We start from the raw sequence: 14338 nt of genomic DNA on the forward strand, positions 1-14338 counted from the left end.
ACTAGGTTTTATATTTACAGGATTATAAGGCGTTATACTAAGCGATAGTAAAGTATTATATCTCTTAATAGTTAATAATGCAGTTTAGGCTTATTAAGGTAAAGAAGTCTTATTAATAGCTAGTAAGCTAAGTTCTATTTACTATTAAATAAATATATATATATAATATAGTAGCTTATAGTATTATAAATTAGGCTTATAATAAGTTATAAGTTAATATTATAAGCTATATTACAAGGCTTATAGGTATTATAGGGTTTATTTATAAGTTATTATATAATTAGCTAGATTATTAGTAGGTTATATATAACATAAGCGCTTCCCCTTATTAAGTCATAATACAATCTCTCTCCCTTTATTAGTCTTATCCTTAAGACCTATATATCTGCCCTTCTTTCTATATTATCCTAGTATATGCTAACTTAGACTTATAATTATCTATATAAGTTGCTAATACTATATTAAAGTCTAAAGCTACTTATAATTATTAAGCATAAGCTATTTTAATTAAAAATACTAGTTTTCTTATTATATTATATAGTTACTGTAAACCTTGGGGTTTAAAATATTAGGCTAAGGAAGGCCATTCTAAGTATATATAATATACTTATTGCAGTTATTAATATAATAATAAGGGTATTTTAATTCTTAAAGGTTTATTACTTATTTCCTATCTTTCTTTTATATATTAAGTCTAATTCTTTTATAGCTAATTGCTTTATTATAGAGAAGCATCGTTTAGGATATAAAGAGGAGGTAGCTAAAACTAAATTATTATAATTATAATAGTAAATAAATAAGTATTTAAATTATCTAATATATCTTTATTATTAGAAATAATAGTTATAAGAACGTAGTAATAAGATACTTTATTATAATATTAAGACTATAGATAATCTCGAGGTTTTAGATAATATAAAGTCTTTTACTGCTATTAAGGCTTAATTATTAGGAGCTGTTAATATTATTAATTAGGGTAAGGTTTTTTTTATTAATATTAATAGAAATTCTTTAGGAGTTATTAGGCATTAGTAAGGTGTTTAGATGGTTTTTATATGTTTTTGTTTTTTAGGTAGTCTTTTTATTTAATAAGGTATTTTATTTATTTATTAATTCTCTTTATATTTCTAATTACTTTTGCTTTATAGACTTCTAGTCCTTTAATTTCTTCTGGTTTATTGCTAGTCTTAATATATATTATATTAGCTACTAATTTAAATAATATAATATAAAAGATTAGATAGAGCCTAACTTTTAGTAATAAGTCTAGTTTATAGTTATTTTCTAAGATTTTCTTTTTAACTTTATAAAATCTAATATACTTATAGTCTAATTTATAACTTAGTTATTTTATTATAATATTTTTTATAGTTAAGTAAACTATATCTCCCTCTAAAAAGGTTAGTCTCTTAATCCTTTTTATATTATAGTATTTTTTTATTTATTTTCTAATAAATTCTAATTTTTTCTTTATTTCTTTATATAGAGCTTTTAGGTCTTTACTTTTAATTATAGCAGCTAGGTTAACTGCTTTTAGTTCTTATACTATATAATATAGGTCTAGGGTAAATTTAAAATTTACTATAGTAAGTATTATTTTTATACTTTTATTATATATTATATTATAGGCAAGTTAGGCACTTAGTAGCTTTTTTACCTAATTATTTTATTTATAGTTAATATAGTATTATAGGTATTATTTTAATACTTAATTTATTTATTTAGTCTATTTATCTATTTATAATCTAAATGCTATTAATAATTAGTAGTTTAGTCTTATATATACTATAAGTGCTTGCTAGAACTTGCTTATAAATGTAATTCCTCTATCTATTAGGATTTTATATAATAACCTATATTCTCTAACTATCCTATTATAAAAGATATAAGTAAGTTATTCTGCATTTATATCCTCTCTATAAGGTATATAGTAAGAGAATTTAGTAAGTTAATCTATTATAACTAAGATACTGTTATAAAAGATTCCAGTTAAAGGTTCTTCTAATAAGGGTAATTTAGTTATAAAATCTATTATAATTAAACTTTATAGTTTCTCTGCTATTTCTAGTAGTTATAGTAGCCTATAAGGCTTATATCTTTATACTTTAGTTTTTATATATAAGTTATATTATTTAATAATTTTTTCTACTATTTTCTTAATTCCTTCCTAATTATAATATATCTAGATGCGTTTTAGGGTTTTTATAATACCTTAGTAGCTATATAGGGGGTGTCTATATATATCCTGTATTAGTTCTTCTCTAAACTGTTTAGGTATCTATAACTTGTTATTATAGGTAGGCATCTCTGCTCTGCTTCTAATAGGGTCTTAGATATTATATCCTATAGTAGCGTTTTGGATTTTTCCTAGCCATTCTTCCCAGTTTGTAGGTTTATTGTTATTCGTGAGTCCTAAAGTTTCTGCTTATTAGGTGAATTGGTATTCTCCTTTGTTGTTTTTTCTTAAGAGTTGTTCTTTTGCTTTTATCGTGCCAGTATTATTGTCGTTATATCGCTGATTAGGGTAATACGGGTTAAAGTCATTGCCCCGTTTGTGGTTGGCTTTCTCTCTTCTGCGTTCATACTGTCGTTTGTCTATCTTGATTGCTATAGTAATGTATACTGCTAGACCTTCTTCGGGCCTATCGGCTAGGTATAGTTTATCCTTAACTTCTTCCTTTAGTCCTCTATAGTAGATTTCCATCAAGGCTTTATTATCCTATTTAGTCTTAAATGCAAGCTATTAGAACTTGGCAGAGTAGGCGGCATATAACTTAGTTTATTTAAGTATAAGTAACTCTGCTGCAGCTTGCCGTTCTTTATTAACTACTTTAAAGTTATCTTTAAGGGTTTATTTAAAATTTCCCTAATTTCTAAAGATATTCTAGGTATCCTAGTCCTGCTATTCTTCTTTATTTTTAAGGAAGTCTCTTAGGATAGGTTTAAACTAATCCTTTATATCTCCTTAAATTAAGCTTATAATATATAGGAGTTTCTTTATAGGGGTATTTAGCTTATTCTTATAGAGGCAGAAGTAAGCCTTTATTTAGGTTAGGAATAGGATTATATTAGCAGCTTGGCCTCTAAAGGGTTCTAGCTTAGGAGGCTTAAGCGCTTTGCCTAGGTCTTGTTTATTACTGCCTTTACTAATAGTTATAGCAAGATATATATTTACCTAAGCCTATAAAGTATAGATAGTATTATAAAGTTATTAGACTTTAGCTATTATTTTAGTAGTGCTAGGTAGTACTTTAGTATAAGGAGGTACTAGGCCGGTATTGCTAGATATCTTAATAGTATAATATTACTTAGTTATTAATATAGTATATTTTAAATAAGAGCTATTAATATATAATAATTAAGGTTTTTAAATAAGTAAACTAGTTTATATTAGGTTTTATATTTATAAGATTATAAGGCATTATACTAAGTAATAGTAAAGTATTATATCTTTTAATAATTAATAATATAGTTTAGGCTTATTAAGGTAAAGAAGTCTTATTAATAACTAGTAAGCTAAGTTCTATTTACTACTAAATAAATATATATATATAATATAGTAGCTTATAGTATTATAAGTCAGGCTTATAGTAAGTTATAAGTTAATATTATGAGCCGCATTGCGAGGCTTATGGGTATTATGGGGTTTATTTGTAAGTCGTTGTGTGATTGGCTGGATTGTTGGTGGGTCACACGTGACGTAAGCGCTTCCCCTCGTTAGGTCGTAACAGTTAGGTAAGTAGTATAATTAAGGAGTAAAAGATACCTACTGCTATTAGCGTCAGTAGTATAGCAGAACTGAGTTCCTTAAGAACAGGCATTGTCCTGCTGAGTAGCAGGGGGAGCTAGGCAGTTCGTGCGATTAATATCCCTTTTAGTTACTTCTAAGCATACATCAAGTTAGAGATGCTGTTAGATACACTAAAAAGAACTTACGACGGAGGGCCGGCATTGTGGGGCCAGGGAAAGTCACCGAAATTCGGGACACTAGGGTCCATGTCTCGAGTCTCAACCTCTGCAGCCGGTTCGGCAATAGGCGATGCCAAAGCGCCTTGCAGTAGAGAGTGGAAATTTGCATGGTGATAGTGCATAACTTAAGTGCAGGGCGGGTAGCTAAAGAAGGGGTGTAGTAGAAAGGGAGTGTGTGCTAAAGTAGCTAAGGGAGTAGCGAGATGTAGAGTGACCGAGATGGTTGAAAGGTTGAAAGGTGAAAGGGACGAACAGGACAGACTGGTATCTGTACAGAGTCTTTTACAGTACTTTGTTCATTAATGGCACTCCATCGAGGAAATAACTGAGCGTAAAAGGTCAATTCGCACCCGTTTCAACGCTGTGCATCTCTCACCATTGGTTATTGTTAGTTATGACTACTTGGGTAGGGCCTAGAGACCGGCCACCCCGTGCTTTCCTTCACACCATAGGTGCCCGTGCGTCAAGCACGGGGGGTAGCTTAACTAGGCAAAGGGTCGGTTAATAAGGAAATAAATAAGCTACTTTTAATTTATATGTAGCCCCACTAAGAAAATAGGTTACTTATTTAATTAAATTATTACCATTTGCTGCACTAATAATGCCCGCAATATGTCATTACCCCTTATAAACGTTATAACGAAATCACTACTTAAACATCCTCAATACCAACATAACTACTTTACTCAGTCATAATAATTGCAATTTTTATTTAATTGAGCTAATAAGTATATTAATTGAAAGCCCTTAGCCTGCTCTTTCTGCAATATAAAGATAGATCGATCCTGATACCGGAAACCCTAATATCTTGCGGTATACTGATCATAACCTTGAGATGCGTACTATCGCGGCTGTCGAGCTTCTTTAGGAAGGATATTACTCCTCAGCTATTAAAGCTACTGCGGCATAGAGGGTATCATATAAAAGGTTGCTTTCTTAATAAAAAGGAAAACATCCTATCTCTGAGAATGGCGGCAATTATACCCTTTTTTCGCCAGAAGAAGAGAAGGCGATCCTAGCTTGGTGCTGGCGCCGTATTACTCAAGGACATCATATTTAACAGCGCACTCTTCGATAGCATGCTAATTCTGTTTTAAAAGCTATAAGGAGAGCCCCTACTGCATCTAGATACTGGGCAAGGCGCTTCTTATGCCATCATTCTTCTGTTTTTTATAGAAGGAAGACTTTAATGCTTGAAGCATAAAGAAAGGCGATAGAAGACCAAGCAAATATCAAAGAGTGGTTTAAAAAGTGGCATAATTACACCAAAAAAGGCATAGATTATGAGGGTCTTTAGAACATCAATAAGATAGGCTTCTAGATTAGATATCTTAGAAACGGGATTATCATATAGACTTTTTAAGCTATTAACCGGCCTATCTTAATCAATGCATATAAGATAATAAGCATTACGGTTATTAAGTCGATATCAGCAATAGGAGCTATTATTCCCGCCTTTATTATTATGCTGGGGGTATAGTTACCATCTCGGTAGGTTGATAATGCATTAGAAAAAGGCATAACGATTATCACAATACCAAAAGGCTATATTAACGATATCGCCGCGCTAGAATTCTTCGATCACTTTGAACGGCATACGCGGTCTCAAAAAAATCCACAAAAAAGAATAATATTACTAGATGGCTGTAAGAATCATTTTACTAAAGAGCTTTTCTAAAAAGCCCAAGATACAGGCATAAAGCTCTTCCCTTTCCCTCCTCACTTAACGCATATTCTTTAGCCGCTAGATATTGGGCTATTTAGCTTATATAAGCACTGGCATCAAGAAGTCCTTTCTTATAAGATTGCAGATAGCGCTATAGACTTCAATAAAGCTAACTTCCTGTTTCATTTACAGGAAATCCGCCGTAAGACTGCTAAGAAAAGCACTATCATCTCATCTTGGAAGAAGACCGGCATCTATCCTTATAATCCTGCGGCCGTGATCGACCATATAATCAACCCCTTATCATCACTATCTTTAGAGGTAGCTAAGGAGTCATTACCCGGCTACATATTACAGGGGTTATCTTCTACCTACAGCAGCGATAATAACTCCAAATCCGATGAGGTTTCTAAAGTCTAATCGTCTCGAGAGCTATACCATTCGATTCCTTTCGATCAGGAGATTCGATTAATATCAACGCCGCCTCCGCACGTCAACTGGATCGAAATAAACACGCTACAGCTGAATTTGCGGAAGATCCGTTAGTACGAGGAATATATGGCCCTCAGGATCGAATGCTTAGTGGCCTCGGGCATGCCCCTGACTCCCTTAGTGTCATATATTAATAAGAAGGTGCAAAAGGCATACTCAACTCTTGCTTTAAATGGCATTACAGCGACTTAGGAGATGCGCCTGCTTAAGGAGAAGAACCTTAGACGCTCTGCCCGGGATCAGGGGATAACGATTATAGCAAATTACAGGCTAATTACTATCTATAATGCCAGACTTCGCGTCATAAAGGATCAGCATAACCGACTAGCCGGTCAGGCAGCAGAGGAATCGCGCCTCCATAATAAGGAAGTAAAAGATGAAGTCATCTATCTATGACGATGGATTACAGCAGTCAGGAAGCAATTGAGAATAAGTCTAAAGCTATTACAGGTTGCTGACCTTCATAGCAGCCAGCCAAGCTATTCTCAGAAGAAGAAGCTATTCACAGCAGGTGATTTCTATATAAAGTTACAACACCAAGAGTTTCTGAAGTTAACTGCATTACTAGGCTTAAGATACCGGCTTCTCTACAAGCTTAATAATAAAATAAAGCAATCTAAGGAGAGAGCAAAGCAGGCAGTAGAATTAGGAAGTCAGGAAGTCATTAAGGTCTTCAGATTTCACTGGAATCCCCCATTCCTTCTTCCATTTGACTATAACTTCAATATCGTGAAGGAGGCACTGGAATTCCTCGTTACAGATGAGGAAAAACGCCGCTCTAATCGGAAGAAGATGTCATTAGAAGCTGATGGCTTGGAAATCGTTGAAGATAACGAGGAATTAATTAATAAAGAAGATAATGACTCTGAAAATGATGAAATAGTCGTTAGGGGAAGTATTGAAGTCGATCAGGGCGAATTCGTTGTCCCAAGGGATAAAGAAAATACCGAATAGTTATAACAGTTGCTTGGTGTTATTGCGATATGCATTTTTGGTAATGGTTGCAAATGGAGGGGTTGGTCCGGTCACAATCATGTAATTAACAGTGAAAAAGGAGGTACTTTGTAATTTGGTAGGGCACACATATGAATTCAAGGTAGCTTTTTTTCCCTAGTCAACCGACCCTTTCCCCAGTCAACGCACCCCCCGTGCTATAGGCACCGTCACTGGTGACTGACTAAAAGCTAAGGGGTGGCCGGTCTCTAGGCCCTACCCAAGTAGATATGATATAAGTGTAGCCTGTGCTAAATTGTTGAGACATTATGGTGTAAAGTCTAAATTATAAGCTAGATGTGTTATTGGTGGATGAGACCTGTGGCTAAAAGCTTATCTTTAACTATTAGGTTTGCATCTCGTGCCAGATTGGCGGACGTTGGTGGTTAGGTCAATGTATATGCAAGGTCATCCCGACATATGACAATAACCATTAATTAGCCAGTTATGAGGCCACTTCACATTGTGTAGTCAGTGGGCTTGTCGTTTCAGAAGAGAACGATTAAATGTAACTGAGGCTTGTCTTATTGCCTTTGTCCAGGACTGCTTTCAACGTCTATTATTACATGTGATATGAAGTAATTGCACTTTGCTAGTTTGAAGTTCTCTACTATTGGTCTGGCTTTAATTTCACCGTCCTTTGCCTATTAGATAAAAGTATTTATTTATTTGTAAGGCCTGAGATTTTTAACTCATCCTTAAGTATCCGTGCTGCTATATTTGTTAAGTCATTATATTATCTTATTTACTGTTAGTTTTTAAACATTAACTGACTGCTTAGTATAGTATTTATACACTGCTATGCACTCAGCCTGCCGCATTCCAAATCGCATCAGCCACCTCAAAGCGGTGGTTCAGTAGGGTAGAGTGCCATACAATATGCATCTAAAAAGGTCGCCGATAAAAGCTATCTTGCGACTACAGGTTTGCGCTGAGGGCTGCCCTTGTGCATCAGAACGACATCACAGGTGGTATACAAGTCTGTAGCTGAACTTACTGAGATCCTTCTTAGGAGCCTGATATGTTGGGTGGATGTTGAGTTGAGTAATTTGCCTGATATGTAGCCATCTATTTGGGTGGCGTCGTTGGTCCTAGGAAAGCAGTGGTAAGTATTGTTTCATTGCATGGGAATGATGATTGAATTTTACGCGGATCATAGAGCCTGGCCAACAAAGTCAAAACTCGGCTCAACAATGTGACCCCAACCAGAAGTATGCAAGTAGCGCTTTGGTGGGTTTTGTAGACCTCCAATCTAGTTACCGCTCCTCGCCCGGAGATAACCTCACAATGGTACAAGGAGATAGTGTAACAACAACCTGTCTATATATAGGCTGTTCCCCTCGGCGGTTGACGAGCGGTTATGCCCTATCTTAGAGTTAGGCCTTAAGTTGATTCACAGCACTCGTTCAAGAACCAAAACCAACTTTACATCACACGTCACAGCCTATTAATTTATCCTGCAAAATGAAGTTCTTCGTTCTCGCACCCTTCTTTTCCATGCCACTGGTTCTCGCAGCTCCTGGCGGTTACTACCCGCCGGGCCAAACTGTCACGGTCATCAAGCCGGTCACGGTCATCAAGCCGGTCACGTTCACCAAACCTAGGTTCACGTTCACCAAACCAGCGGACACGGTCACGATCACCGAAACAGCACACGCGGTCACGATCACCGAAACAGCACACGCGGTCACGATCACTGAAACAGCACACGCGGTCACGATCACCGAAACAGCGCACGCGGTCACGATCACCGAAACAGCACACGCGGTCACGATCACTAAAACAGCACACGCGGTCACGTTCACCAAACCTTGTAAGCCAACCAAGACACACCACGGTGATGATGGCCACGGTGATGATGGCCACGGCGATGATGGCCATGGCCATAGTGGCTCCAAGGATGGTGGCTCCAAGGATGGTGGCTCCAAGGATGGTGGCTCCAAGGATGGTGGCTCCAAGGATGATGGCTCCAAGGATGGTGGCTCCAAGGATGGTGGCTCCAAGGATGGTGGCCACGGCGATTCTGGCTGGTGAACGTGCCAAGTTGGGCAACAAGAACCAGCGCAACAAGTACGGAGGTATGTAACTCACGGACCATATTAACTCATAGCAGTGGCTGACATATCAGGGGTATTCGCATTTGGATGAGGTAACTGTCACGAGTTGGCAGGACTGAGGACATTGAGTGTTAGCCCTAGCGGTACTTAAGTAACTCGGATTTGAATGCTTTTGGATTGCCGGATTACAAGACAGCTTGTTTTTTCACTTCTCTTAAACTCGCTTACTCTATGGCTTAGTATGCTCTTTTTGTTATAGCTTAAGTCAAGTCACTTTATTATTGGCTTAGGTGAGGGCTTAGGCCAATGAGTTGGGTGTCTGATTGCTTGATGGTGATCTTTTAAATTGTGCTTTTTTGCTGCAGTTATTAAATTATAGTTAGTTGCAGCGTATTAACTGGTGTCCAGCCGCCTCTGGATCAAAATCAAACCACATTCCTTATGATTACCCCTCGCCCTTTTTCTAGTCCCTTTCCGTGCCTGCGGAAACCGTCAGCTTGTCCGGGCGTGCCCTCAGTGGCGCCATCAGCATCACGATTTTTACATGCGTCTATCACAACAAGATGGGATACGGACTACCAAAGGCTGTTGGGCTCGGTTCTTGCGGCTCAGGCCTGATTCAACACGTGCTGAGCGCCATCGATAGCGGAAACCCAGCTGCCATTTGTCTGGCCTGCTAGCATCGCTGATCCCGGCAGTCCAAGCCGCAAGCGATCATGCCAATACGTACTCGTAGAGATTCGTGTGGATTGCTATCGCCGTTGTGCTGGCGCCATATGCACTGGCTGCGTGCTTTCTCATGTCGGTTGCTGGTCAGATGAATAGCCATGTTGAGTCTGATTTGGGAACATTCGGATGTTCGCCGGCAGCAGATGGGCAATAACTAAGTTCATCAAACTGGTACCAGAAACTGAAGTATCAGCTTCCTACTACGTAGGCATACTTCGCGGGGCCAATGGCTTTGGCCTTTCTTTGTTTAGTTAGTCTGGAGAACCTCAGTAATCTTTCAAGGAAAGTCATAGGACTTATCTGCATTTGACCTTTCTAAGTCTTTCTAGTCTTGCTTCCTCGTTCTCCTGCTTTAGCTGCGGTTGCCCGGTCTTTCTCTGAGTGTGTATAAGTATGCGTCAAAGCGGCTTCTTCAAGCTCTCGGCTGTATGCACGATGGTCTTAGACAATACATACGCTCTGTTCAATACCCAACATACAGAAAAGAGCACCGATGTGAGCAGATTTCTTAGGATATGGCTTGGAAGCTATAGCTTGAAGAGCTTTCAACTAGGCACAGCTTTCTTTTTTCACATTCTATCAAGTGGCAGCTGAGGTCTAATGTAAAGCTGTTTATTGATTCTGCGACATCATTTCTGTAGCCTACTGCTCACCTTCTGGTCTCCTAATACGCATAAAGTCCCCAGTCTGATAAAGGAGAGACGGGGTAATCCTTGCGATCTTCCACAGGCCCCCAGCTCGGATGAATTGATGCTGCATGTGGCTCCTCCCGTCACTGGTCTCGTTGATCCTTGTGGCAGACGCGTCCCTCGCGCTCCCACCGTCGGCTTGCAACCGCCCGTGACTCGCCAATTGCTGCCACTCTACCACAATTTCATCGGCGGTGACCTTCTTGAAATATGGCTGCGCCAGGAGGTGCTGTGTCACTAAGGGCTTAAGGCCTAGGTGCTCCTCTGAGAGCCAAAGGGCCGCGAACTCGGCCGCCTTGTACTGCTTTACTCCCCACACTGGCACGATTAGCGTGTAGTCGACAGAAACCTCTGGTGCTAAAGCGGCGAGGAGTCGCTCTTCACTCTTGATTTAGAGAAAAAGGAATCGACGTTAGTTTCTCCATTTGTTCATTTGAGAATAAAAAGAAGTAATATGTTCATACCTTTGTGTCATAACCGTCAGCCCAAACCCTTGCTGTTTGGATAACAGCAATATAGTCTTGGAAAGTCAGATTGTCTGGAATGTAAATTTCGAAAGGCATTTTTAAAGGTTTTTTTTTCAGTGGTGTCTGCACCCAATTCTGTATTTTGGGCTAGGGATGTTCTGACGTTGGATAATATTAGACGCTATTTATCAAGTAACAAGACCCTCACGCTTATCACGGGAATCCCGATGGTATTAATATAGGTGCATTGGAAGCGTACGCGTCGGTAGATGATGGCGTCCGAAAATCCCGCTCGGGAAGTCCACTCGGGAAGTCCACCCGGCAAGTCTTATCCGAGAAGCTTCCCCATGGGCCTGCCAGTGTAATATCCAACCTGATTGATATATCATATAACTCCAGTGCCAGCAAATAAACAATTAATTTATTTTATTAATACTTAAAAGTGTTTTCGTACCTAACATTATGCAGTCACCATACAGCCTCCGCACCGGCATTTATCCCGAGATTGACCCAAATCAACTCACGGGCTCACTATCAGGCAAGAATGTCCTGATAACGGGTTCTGGCAGGGGTATCGGCCGGGAGATTGCCCTCGCAATGGCGCGAGCCGGGGCTAACGTTTGCGTGACGGCACGAACACGCAGCCAGGTCGAGGAAACAAAAGCCGAAATTGTGAGCTTAGGTCTCGATGGCAATGTCGTTGGCATCGCGGCAGACGTGCTTAAACTGGAGGATCAGGAACGCCTTGTACGCAAATTCCGCGAACAGCTCGGCCCCGTCGACGTGTTGGTGTGCAATGCCGGCAGTAACATCTTCCAGCCCTTCCACTTGACGAATGCAACTGATTGGTGGGACATCATGGAGCTGAACGTGCGGGCACCAGTTGAGCTCACCCGACTTGTCCTCCCGGAAATGCGTGAGAGGAACCAAGGGGTCATAATCTACACTTCGTCATGGGCTGCCAAGGCGAACCTCCCATGGACCACGGCATACAACTGTGCCAAGACGTCTATCACCAGATTTGCGGGCACTCTGCAGGTCGAGCTAGATCAAGTGCAGAGGGTCGAGAAGGGGGTGGACAACAACATAGCTGTCTTCAGCATTCACCCGGGCGAGATAGAGACCAATCTTCACGAAACGGCGTTCCCGGAAAGGACAAAGCGAGAGGCCCCATACGTTATGGATAATTTGGCTAAAATAGGAGCCAAGAGACCTCATTTTGAGGCTGCTTTGCCCGCATGGACTTGCGTGTGGCTTAGTTCTGGAAAAGGTTCAGGCCTCAGGGGGAAGTTTGTAGATTGCACGCGAGATGTCGGCGAACAAGCTAAGGAGGCATCAGAGGCACCCAAGATACATTAGCTTAATATAAGCCAAGTTGGTGTCTTAGAATTATTCCACACTTGCTATTACTTGGCCGGTTTTATTTTACATAAAACTGATAATTAATAAATTATATTATAGAAATTAAATTTAAGAGTTGTTTCTCTTGTTAACAGAGTCAGTTAAACCCTCCTTATCAGTGGTTTTATGGTTCTATGCTCTTGTTATAAAAGACATAGGCGCTAATTTGACAATATTAAGTAGATTTTCAATAGGGAGATTGTTCCCTGGAAATACCACGACGCTCATGACCCGTTATTACTACTCAGCTATGATCAACTAGATATCATTTGCATAGATCCTGTTCCCACCTGCAAAGACACACTCAAGACTCTACATTCTTTCGGAGAAAATGAAGTGGCAGGAATGATTATTGCCGCAAGTTGGTGGGGTATTGCAAGCCAGTGACAAAGAAATATGACTCGTTGATGTACAACTAGGGATGACCTCTCTAACGGCATAATGTCTTTACAGATAGATCAGCAATTCTCGCCGATCAGACCATATTTCGCCAAGGATCAGATCATACAATTGTGTGGAGTTAAGGGCTATGGCAGGGATTAGCTAAAGGGCTTAAACGAAGCCTTACAATAAAGCTGTAGACTGGAAGGTTAGTTACCACAACGGCCAAGAAACCTGTCTGTGTGGCCTTGGGCATAAACGCTAGTCTATTGGAAAGTTTTGGTGACAATTGAAGACGATGTGTTCAGTCAAAGAAAACTTCGCTGATTGAAGCATTTAAAGGGTTTGAACCAACAGGTGGAGTGGACATGGATTTAAACGATGTATCGAATCCTTGCCCTGAGGGCTACCCATGCCAACCCTAAACCTTCCCCCAACAGTTTAAATAATCATGTCATACAATAATGAGGGATAAAAGGGTTCCTTTGCACCATGATCCAAGATTTTTGAAAGTCCCTGATAACATCCATTAGACTATATCTTTACGCTTGATTCCCAAACACAATATTTGCCAGCATGTACCCTCTCGACCTTAAAACATCTGCTGCTGATAGCCACTGCGCCGTGGCTATCTGTCTTGGAGAGACTCCTCTTTGTTCCCCAGACAATGTCTGCGATCTTGTCAATACTCTTCAGCAAAAATTCAACGATATCATCTTCCTCATTTGTGACGAAATCCACAAGTATGAGATGATGATACCACGAACTATGACCATTACGAGAGCTCAACGAGCGGCGGTTAAGAAGGGGGATGAAATGGAAGCGATCCTCAACGACGAATTCGAGCGCCTGAGACAAAATAGCCAGCTTTCAGCCAACTTGACTATTCTACGCTGGTCTGAGATCGAAGACCAAGATTATCACAAGCTTCTGGACATTGTGTACCAATACCGGAAGCGCTTCGAACAGAATCTTCGGTCAAGCTCCGAATTCTATATCAAGCGCCGCTTGGCTGTCGCCACGTTGACCGAGGAACGAATTGAGAATTTCACGAAATACACTCTTGCTGAGCTTCCTGTGCAAATCATGGGACTGAATTACAACAATCGCCAGTATACCACCATTTTCCATCCCGTGTACCCACGGAAGAATCCTGATGGGTCAACGGGCAACGTCAACTCCGCGTATGTCTCGCCTATCGACAACGTAGTGCAGGCCTACCGCAACAATCCGGATGTCGTAGGCGACATCTCCCGCTCGGTCCCGCACATGGAAACTGGAAATGTGACACGAGTCTTCTTTGAAAGGCCCATTCAAAAAGAAATAAAGGGGATGCCGTGTGTTTATAGCCCGGAAGCGCCTCTGAAAAAGTCCGGGGTCATATCCTGAAGTGGGAGCAGATTTAAAATGTCTTTGAGGATCTTTGCTATTTGGAACATCACATATACCATGCCTACTAGGTACCAGATCATCCCAGAGCTGAGAATAGACCTT

The 14338-nt window shown here is 39.7% G+C and overlaps 5 protein-coding genes across 5 annotated transcripts; 3 read left to right on the forward strand and 2 right to left on the reverse strand.

The window, feature by feature from the left end:
* Positions 1–3874: 3874 nt before the first annotated feature.
* On the reverse strand, positions 3875–4091 carry BKA55DRAFT_693505 (uncharacterized protein; the record flags this gene model as incomplete). Its single annotated transcript, XM_046199923.1, has 2 exons — positions 3875–3884; positions 3937–4091. 2 exons carry the CDS (start codon positions 4089–4091, stop codon positions 3875–3877), a joined length of 165 nt encoding a protein of 54 aa, XP_046045751.1.
* Positions 4092–8584: 4493 nt separating this feature from the next.
* On the forward strand, positions 8585–9154 carry BKA55DRAFT_693506 (uncharacterized protein; the record flags this gene model as incomplete). Its single annotated transcript, XM_046199924.1, has 1 exon — positions 8585–9154. One exon carries the CDS (start codon positions 8585–8587, stop codon positions 9152–9154), a length of 570 nt encoding a protein of 189 aa, XP_046045752.1.
* A 1394-nt stretch (positions 9155–10548) lies between these two features.
* On the reverse strand, positions 10549–11307 carry BKA55DRAFT_665956 (Scytalone dehydratase; the record flags this gene model as incomplete). Its single annotated transcript, XM_046197761.1, has 2 exons — positions 11060–11307; positions 10549–10980 (listed from the first exon to the last, which is right to left on the reverse strand). The coding sequence occupies exons 1-2, from the start codon at positions 11156–11158 to the stop codon at positions 10549–10551; spliced, it is 531 nt and encodes a 176-aa protein (XP_046045753.1). The 5' UTR covers positions 11159–11307.
* Positions 11308–11524: 217 nt separating this feature from the next.
* BKA55DRAFT_542558 (uncharacterized protein) lies at positions 11525–12421 on the forward strand (the record flags this gene model as incomplete). Its single annotated transcript, XM_046190497.1, has 1 exon — positions 11525–12421. One exon carries the CDS (start codon positions 11525–11527, stop codon positions 12419–12421), a length of 897 nt encoding a protein of 298 aa, XP_046045754.1.
* A 999-nt stretch (positions 12422–13420) lies between these two features.
* On the forward strand, positions 13421–14233 carry BKA55DRAFT_542559 (uncharacterized protein; the record flags this gene model as incomplete). The annotated part of the gene is made up of 1 exon (XM_046190498.1): positions 13421–14233. The coding sequence occupies one exon, from the start codon at positions 13421–13423 to the stop codon at positions 14231–14233; it is 813 nt and encodes a 270-aa protein (XP_046045755.1).
* Positions 14234–14338: the final 105 nt, after the last annotated feature.

Source organism: Fusarium redolens (genome assembly GCF_020744475.1).
Source record: "Fusarium redolens strain MPI-CAGE-AT-0023 chromosome Unknown BKA55scaffold_14, whole genome shotgun sequence".
Lineage (NCBI taxonomy): Eukaryota > Fungi > Ascomycota > Sordariomycetes > Hypocreales > Nectriaceae > Fusarium > Fusarium redolens.